This window comes from Thunnus maccoyii, chromosome 2 (assembly GCF_910596095.1).
Source record: "Thunnus maccoyii chromosome 2, fThuMac1.1, whole genome shotgun sequence".
In the NCBI taxonomy this organism is placed as follows: Eukaryota; Metazoa; Chordata; class Actinopteri; order Scombriformes; family Scombridae; genus Thunnus; species Thunnus maccoyii.
Window position 1 is genome coordinate 16,875,229 of NC_056534.1, and position 9,630 is coordinate 16,884,858.

A 9,630-nucleotide genomic window follows, 5' to 3' on the forward strand; every position below is an offset into this window, starting at 1 on the left:
AATTTACACCATGAATGCAGGAGTCCCTTGGATGATCCCTTTATAAGGACCAGCTTTCCTCTCAAACCTCAGTCTGCTTCATCTCCTGCCAGAGCAACACATCTCTCCAATCACCAGCTGAAGTGATTTTTAAGAAGTTTGTCAGAAATTCGTCGATGGCATCTAAAATGAAAGATCGGAAGGTATGCGCTCCATGTGCGCTCTGTATGAGGACTGAGATATTTTGGAAACATGGCACTTTTAACACTTTTCAACCACTTTATGGAATTTTGTACTTCATTATTGACATCGATAATTGTTTAACTACCACACGGAGGTATTTTTATGGTAGAAGAAGGGATATCTATTGTGCACCTCCTCTGTGGCACGCGTTACAGGAGAACTACAGCGCACTACTGGTGTAAAAGAGCCTTTCTGACACTTACGTAATATTTGGCGGCAATAATGCACCTAATTATGTTACAAACACTTTGAATGTGTTAAATTCACTGTGTTGAATTCGCTAAAAGATATGTTAACCATTTCCAATGAGGCCTCGGAGATACAGAAACTGTCTGGAGCGCAGATGTCCGTTGCGCGCTCTGGAGCAGCGCGCAGCGCGCCAAACTCTCCAAGAATTTTAGATCTCATGACCAAGTTTCCAAAATATTTCGTCGCTGGATACGTTTTATATGTATTTATTTGTCGTATTTCTGATTCATACAAAAACTGTACATGAGATGTACTATATTATTGTCATGTGCTCATGTTCTTTCTCTCCCTGCTTTTACAGAGAACTCCCATCTCTCACAAAGTTATTGAGAAACGAAGACGGGACCGCATCAATCGCTGCCTAAACGAATTAGGGAAAACAGTTCCAATGGCACTGGCAAAACAGGTATTGTATATTTAGTCATGTATATAAGTGATTTATTACTTAAAACACAGTACTGATAATTTGGTAATGCAATGTAAATCGTATTTATAAGTGGATGTGATCATGGTGAATATTTGTAATCAAACATTTTCTAAGGTTAAATTTTTTATATTTTGGAAGAACTCTGGAAAACTGGAGAAGGCTGAAATCTTGGAAATGACAGTTCAGTATCTGCGAGCGCTCCACTCAGCGGATTTCCCTCGCGGGAGAGAAAAAGGTGAGAAAACTCAACACAGAGGTGTTATACTTTACGCATCCCAACATCACAGCTCTGCAAACGAAATATTCGCATTTTATACAGTGATGATTAGGGATAAATGTGGGTTATTTGTAAATGTTTGTCATTTTTAATTAAACCCTAACTTGTGTTCATACATTTTACTGCAAGTCCACTTTTACGCACTGGAATCAGACCTGTTAATCATCATTTCATGTCGTCAGGGGTTTAAATCGCTGCGTACTTTGATTCATTTCAGGTGAACTGCTGGCTGAGTTTGCGAACTACTTCCACTACGGATACCACGAGTGTATGAAGAACCTGGTGCACTACCTGACCACAGAGGATAGAGCTGAAACCAAAGACATCAAGTACGCACGGATCCTCGCCTTCTTACAGTCCAAATCCCGTGCGGTCACCGAGCCGGTGTTCGGCTCTGTCGGCTCGATGCCAGAACCGTCTGACTATCTGGGTCAGCTGCACTCATCACCGGAGCACCAAAGCCACAGCCCCACTGACGCCGTGTACCAGCAGAGTCCGCCGGGACACTTCTCGTGGCACAGCTCGGCCCGCAGCCCGGGCATCTCGTACCCAACAGTGCCGCTCTCTGCGCACACACAACAACACGGTGGATACTTGTCACCGGTGCAGGGACTCGATCACCACTATTTCAACTTCATTGGTCACACGCACGCAAACACGTTCAGTTTGCACAGTGCGCAACATGCCATGTAAATAACTGTACCTTGTTTTGTTGTTGTTTTTTATTTATATAACTGTGAATGATGGAGACAGACCCTGTACATGATGTGAATAAATATTTCTGATGAAAAATCAGCCTCTTTGACATCATTTACACTCATTTTCTAGGTGGTTAAGTGATGCTTTAGTGCGTAATTAGAGGTCACCAAAATTACAAGCAATTACAACACAAATATCTTCATGTAAACATAGTTGGAAAGGCAATAAAAAAGAGAAAAGAAGAAAGAAATGGTCTTCAAGTGCAACTTCGTGAAAATGGTTTCAACCTTCAGAAATGTATTAGTGATTTTGCCACATTTATAAATATAAAGAAAACGTGCTACTACATAGACTGGATAGCCTTTACTTTCATTATAAAAAGGAAAATAAAAGTAGTTTATGATTTGGAGTGATTTTTTATTGTAAAGTGAACCATGTGGACAAGACAGGCTGCTCAAACTTTATTTAAAAAAACTCAAAAAGGCTCCCTATTAGGAGTAGTCCTTCTTCTTGTTTTAGAAGAATTCAGACACAAATATAAACAGCCTCTCTTATCCACAGAGAGGCTGTTTATGGGCTCATCTGTGGGGTTAATGGAGGATGCAGCAGCAGGTTCCAGGGGGCAGACATGAGCCTGATTCCCACTGGGCCACCACACTCCTGACTTTAACAAACCTGCACTTAACAAAACCATGCACTCAGTGCACTCAAGACCGACCCCCTGCTTAAAATTTAAGTCTGTCGTTCAAATCAGAAACTTTTTTTTGCACCCAATAAGGAAAATAACAAAGGAAACAAAAGTAATTGTGATGTGTTTTGCATGTAGAGTTACATTTCTAGGATCTCAAAGATGATTTCAAGAAGAAAAAGGTGGAAATTTGCCCCCTCTGAACTTAAACTAAGTTTTAACATTCCCATATATTAAAGTGAATGAGACTGAGTACATCAGGATTCAAGAGGGATGTTATGCAGGAAATAAAAAGTTGGTGCTTATTTACATGTAAAATGTACAATTCTTGAGTCAAACACAACCCACAGAGCAGCATTACTTCAATATGAAACATTTTATCAACAAGAAAAGAAATCTATAGGATTTACATGCAAAGAAGGGACTTCCTTCTAAGTCTTTTAAACTTTCTCTCACTTTGTGAAGGGAAGCCATATTGGGACCAGTTACTGGCAGAAGGGGCTCTTTGCCCTCCTAAGAATAAGGAATTACTCCGATCAAAAGAGAATTGTTTTTGCCAAGCTTGTGTCTCCAATATGTGACCACAGTGTCTCAATAAATGCATTAAACTCCTTCCAGGCCTCTTCTGTCTTCCTTTAAGTAAGTTGTATAGTGTTAGATTGTAAAAGAGAGGTTAAAAAAGGAGAGAAAGAAAGGGGGGAAACTCCTTGTTTTTTTAAACCAAGGAGCCCCATTGTGGTGCATATGAAAAGGGAACAATCTCTGCGTCCTTGTGCTTCATCCTTGAGTGATTGCGAAGAAAAATAATCAACACCATGAAATCAAAGTTTCTCTCGGAGAAGAGTGCAAGAAAACACTTTTTCTCCCAGTTTTCCTTTAGAAGTAAGGTTGAAATCAGTACATATCTCTCTCCTGTGTCAACTTTAGCCACTCTACCTGAGAATATTACTAAAGGACAAACAACAAGGTGTGTTGTACATACAGATATGATGGATGGGAGAATCATTTCTGGGTGGATGGGTCGATGACGGCTGCATGGATAAACCCGCATTAATCGCCTGGATGGTTGGATAAACCCACATTAACCAGCCCCTGACCAAAAAAGACAAGCAACAAGAGAGCAAATGAAAGAAATGAAAGACAGTGGCCACGCAGATGGAAAAGTGACAATACGATAAAAGAGAAAATGCTTTGAGGGAATACTTGGATCCCCACGGCTCCAATATTGGTTTAAATCCTGACTCTAAATACAAAGTTTAGCAGGAAGAAAAAAGACTCATGTTCAGCCAGATGAAAAAGATTTGGCCTCAGCACATCACATGAATAATAATAAATTGAGCAAGGATAAAAAAAAGGACTCTAAGGACATTTATTGTCATGTAAACTGAGCCGCGGTGGTAAAGCTTCAGTCGGAGAATGTTTATCTTTCACGTCACATGCTGAACTTTAACAATCCAGTCTTTTGAGAAATCATTCGTCAAAGAAAAACACAATCATGCTCAGAATTGAGACTTTGATAAGCATGAAGTCAGGGAAGTTTATAAGGAAAAAAAAAACAAGTTCTCACCCAGTTTAAACATCAGGGACATTGATGGGAATAAGTCCAGGACTTTATCATTCTTTGACAAAGTCTGATAAGTGTTTATTTTATAAATGTATTAGAATTTTGACAATAAACCAAAACTGAAAAGCAGCTACGTTAAATGTGTTGTACAACTTTGAGAAGCTTTGTGTCTGCATCCATTTATTGTTTTTAAAACTGTTTTCATATTAAACAGTTCTATGTTGATTTATTGTGATATGATTTTTGAACCACTGTCTCACGTTACACTTTTTTGCTAAAGGTACAACAACTGTGTTTTAAGCTGCTAAAACTTTTATCTGCAGACTCGAGACACTTCATCCTCTAGTGTAATTTTTATATTGAATGTTTTATGGCAACTAACTTTTATTTTCTTGCTTTATTTGTGACTAAGATACTCTTGATACACTTTATAGTTACTACAATTACTACTTATGTTGTATGATGTGTACATAGTATTTAGTACCTTTCATTTTTGTTTTTTCATGCACATTAGATAGATAGATAGATAGAGTATATATACACTATTTGTATGTATATATGTAACTGTATATTCCTTGTATGTATAATATAGTTTTCCCTTTTTAATTCCTTCTATAATGCTACTTTTATATACTTTGATCTTCTTTACTGCCAAATGGTTTGTTTTATTCTAATTCAAAATATTTCAATATTTGTAAATACATCAATATGTGTAGTGTGGAGGGGGCTACAAGTGAAATTCATTGTATAATGACAATTAAAATGAACCCTGAACCTTCATTTGTACATGGTAGATGTTCATAATGTATATTGTATTCTAGGTTTTTAAGTTACTGGTCTGTTCTTGTGCTTCTGTTGTTGTAACACTTGAATTTTTCTGTGTGGGTTCAAAAACATTTATCTTATCTGTACTGCAATGTAATGCAAAAATGAATTTTGCTTCTAAATAATGTTGCTTTTAAATTTCAAACAAATACAATAATAAGTTAAATTTCAGTCAGTTTCAATTCTGCAATGCAAGCTTCCAATTATGGTCAAGTCAAGTCAATTTTATTTATAAAGTGTCAAATCACAACAGAAGTTATATCAGGGCACTTTTCACATAGAGCAGGTCTGCAATCTAATTAATTTCAGGAATATTGTGAATAAATATTGAAGGTGTTTCATCTGAGTTGTGGATGTTACTCAGACATTGTGTTTGTGTACATACAGCATGAATATGAGCATATATGGGAGCATGAATGTGTGTCTGTTAGTATGTACAGTATAACCACATACTTTAGCCTAGTGGTTCCCAACCTGGGGGTGGGGTCCTCCGGATAAATCTAATGCATCACTAGAGCACTATAAACATGTCTTTCTTACCAAGTCATTTCTGCTTGTAACTTGAGTTCTTAAATGTTTTGTTCTTAGGAAAAGTGGAATCTGCCAGTACAGTGAGACGTAAATCAATTTGTGTCAAATATTTTCTAAAATCAAGCTTCTGGAAAAGTTTTGAAATTAGTTGATTTCTACTGGAAACAGATATAAGTTCTCACTGTACCTGTTTCTTTTTAATTGTCAGGTTTTATGATTCAATTATTGACAGAGATGACTTGATAAGATGATGGTTTTTAAAAGTGATTATCAAAGAGATACTAAAGAAAACCATTACATTTTTTTTTCTGACACTTTTTAAAATTCTGCTTTTTCTCTTGTCAAAGCATTTATACTTTCACCTCTTCATGCCTCTAAAATACTTGAAATGGAACAATTAGAGAAGGAAAACTGCCCCTAACTCATGACCTGTGATATGGGGCCCCAAGGGGCCACTGCATCATTTTAAAGGAATAGTTCAATATTTTTGGAAATGCTTTCATTCACTTTCTTGCCGAGAGCTTGATGAGAAGATCAACACTACTCTTATGTTTGTCTGTTAGATATAATGCTACATGTGGCATGTAGTTAGCTTAGCTTAGCATAGAGACCAGAAACCATGGATGTATCAAGAGAGCTGGATATGGTGCCGCCACTCAGCCTTGTTGCCACTCGAGTTATTGCAGCGAAAAAAATCCCCTGCCGCCTAAAAAGGATTTTCCCCAAAGACCAACATAACAAAAGAGACGTCTTTAAAACTGAACAAGTTTATAGTAGTTTAATCCATGACGGTTTTATATTTGTAACTTTCTTAAAGCCTAGAAAGTGATTTTAAAGTTTGTGATGTCAATGTCATCAATGTAAATTTAATGGGCCAAGCAGAAACTCGCAGGCTGTGCCAGCAGGAGAAACACTATTGCACATATTCAGTGGCTTATGCGCCAAGGCCGGAAGTTTTCATTCGAGTGAATGGGCACCATCTTTGATTCTAGTATCCAGTTCCTTTAATACATCCATAACTCCCCAGTAAAACAACAAATTGTCATTTTTCCTCTCTGTTTTTTACAGATGAAACAAATAAGAGGTGATAGTCTGCAGATTTTGTTATATTTGGACATAGCCAGGCTAGCTGTTTTCAGTCTTTACGCTAAGCTAAGCTAACTGCATGTTGGCTGTAGCTAAATATTTAACAGACAGATATGAGAGTTGTATCAGTCCTCTCATCTAACTCTCAGCAACAAAGCAAATCAGCATATTTCCAAAAACTTTGAACTATTCCTTTAAGAACTCACAAGCTAAAAAGTTTGGACAGCACAGCTGTAGCCTTAAGAAGGACACATAAGTAGCGATCTGCCCTGTAAGTGTGTGAAAGCTTCTGTTTTGATCTTTGCACCCGTATGAGCACCAAAGTCAGGCTTAGACAGTTAGCTAAGCTTCTAAGAGTACAACAGCAAATCTCCTTTCCTTTACCAGGGTGTAGTGTGTTTGTGTTGCGTCTGTGTATGTGTGTGTGTGTGTGTGTGTGTGTGTGTGTGTGTGTGTGTGTGTGTATGTGTGTGTGTGTGTGTGTGTGTGTTTGTGTGAAGGAGGGGGTACAGTCAAGCTTTTGGGAGCGAAGCCAAAGAAGTACACAAGCTGTGAGAAATCCAACAGTCAGTCCTGGTTGGTAATCAAAGTACTCCAGTGGCATCGGGTCTCCGCCGGCTCACCTCAGGATGGTCGTCTGATCTACAGCCTGAAAAGACAGAGACAGAGAGCAGGAGGGGGAGGGGAGGGAGGGGAGGAGGGGAGGGAGAGAAGAAGAGGAGTGAGAGAAACAGAAACAGTGAGAGAGACACAGAGAGAGAGTGTTAAGAAACAGAGATCATTCCCACAACAGATACCACTATCTCACAGGGTTTAAAGGGCCCCCTTTCCGTACACCTCCCCCGTTCCTCCCTCCCCTCCTCCTTCTCCTCCTCCTCCTCCTCCTCCCCTCCCCTCACCAATAATGCCAAAACTTGGCAACCAACCCAGCACATGAGCAACAGTTTCCCATCAGAGAGAAGCAGCCATCCTACTGCCTTGGCACCAGCCATGTCTGAAGAATGACGGGCACTGTAAGAGGAGAGCAGACATGAATGGAGTCTGTTAGGGAGAAAAACAACATATATCAATGCCTTTTGATTGTCTGGGAGCACATCATTGTGTCGACATAAAGTGTGGCTTGGAACATAAAAGGGTGAAAATATTTGATCTACTATCATATTAATTAAAGGGTATTTGTTAGGATTAACACAGAAAAACATGTTAATTATAATTTTACAGGCAGACTTTTTACATTTTTCGTCCACACAAGCTAAAAGAATTAACTTACAGTGTTTTTTTATAGTCATCTCTGCCCCCTGCCAAGAGATGACGGTTTCACCTTTTTGCACTTGGCACAGCCCTCTATGTGCTCACCAGCAATCCAACCCCAATGCCATCAGATTATGCAAATCCATGGAGATGTCCTATTCAACACCACCTCCATTTAGGACTAAGATAGTTGAGCCAAAAATGAATAGAGTGATAAAAGAGGCAGTGTTTTAAAGAAGGGAGCGCAGTGAAGGGTCAAAGACATCTCTGATATAAATGAAAACATAATGAATACTGTACAGAACATCCCACTGTGGACCATCATTTCAATCGTGTCCTTGCTTTGTCTTTTTCTGTTGTTTTTTTGTGTAAAGTTTTTCTTCTTCTTTGACATGGACAATCTGAGAAATATGGAGCACGGCATGGGAACAGCCCAACAAGCGTGCAACGACACACTATAGAAAAGAGCTACGAGTTAAAGAAACAAAAACAAAAAGAAACAAAAATTGGACCAAACTCTTTGTTATTCATGGGAAAAAAAGAGCAAGCTTGTTAACTTGCACAATTAAGGCATCATTTGCCAAGAGAAAGTGCAGTTCTCTGTTTGCCTTTGTTTTTGGGGACAAAAGGTTGAAAAAGCATGTTTCACGTTGGTCCTGTGAGTTTCATGCGGGTGGGTTTGGTTATCTGCTGTGCCACAACAAGGGGCACTTTTGTCACGAGCACAGACAGTGTGACATCGGAAAGTGCTCGAGATAAATCAGGTAATTTTGCATGGTAGTTAGACAAAGAGCACCATACATTCCAGTTCCTGTGTGTGTTTATAAAGGGAGTATGTGTAAAAGGGAGGCAAATATAACACCGTGTGAGTAATTTCACAAGACGTCTCCAATAGAACGGCATCAATCTATGAATTAAGGCCTTTTTGTTAAAGCCTAATGGCATTAAGTTTGACAACATCAATAAATTATTCATATTTGAAAGAATATGCAAGATTAGAGAATGCCAATAGAGATATTTCTCTACATTTGCATTCCTTCACATTCACAATAATAAGAAAAATTAAAAGATTTCTGGCAACATTTTGTTTTTGTTGGATGCCAGAAAGATTCCTCATGTTTTTACTCAGCTTTGATGTCACTGTGCTCTCAGCCGTCCTTCTCTCAGTGAATTCAGATAAATAATTCGGATGAAAATGGTTGACAGTGAAGTCTGTGGATTATCGAGAGGGACACAGTGCTGTGAACACCACAAACAAAATTTCATTCACCTCCATTGTAACGGGACAGAAGCAGAAGTCTACAGTTTTGGAAAGTAATTAAATACATTTACTCAAGCATTGTCTTTAAAGTCCCCTTCCACTCAAAAATTTAGTTTTTCTTCTCGTTCCTTCAGTTGGATGTTTGAGCTTCACTGTGCAGAATGATGAATGTGCAGAGTTTGTTTTACATTCTTCTGCTGAAATTGAAAAGTTTCTCTGAGCTCACTCATGATTTGTGAAATCACAGTTTGAAGCTTATTGTGGTCCAGTATACAATTTATAAAAGTGTGATATAAAAACGCGAAGCCTCCATTGCACAAACACAGAGAACTGACCGTTTTAGTGAAGTAGGAGACATCTTGTATCCAGCAGTGAAACTTTTTAAATGAACAATATTTGCACAATAGATTCTGGATTTTTTAATGAGGCAGAAAGAGTAGATGTTATTTTAAGGACATTTAAAGGTAAAAAACACCATATCAGACACAATTTATTATTCCAAGCAGAGGATTTTGTGTTTGATCTCTTAAAAACATGACTGGAGGGAATA

At 38.4% G+C, this 9,630-nt stretch overlaps 1 protein-coding gene across 1 annotated transcript; it reads left to right on the top strand.

Annotated features, from left to right (window-relative positions):
• helt (helt bHLH transcription factor) lies at nucleotides 1–1,868 on the top strand. Its single transcript, XM_042429996.1, has 4 exons — nucleotides 1–182; nucleotides 773–877; nucleotides 1,037–1,133; nucleotides 1,393–1,868. Exons 1-4 carry the CDS (start codon nucleotides 156–158, stop codon nucleotides 1,866–1,868), a joined length of 705 nt encoding a protein of 234 aa, XP_042285930.1. The 5' UTR covers nucleotides 1–155.
• Nucleotides 1,869–9,630: the final 7,762 nt, after the last annotated feature.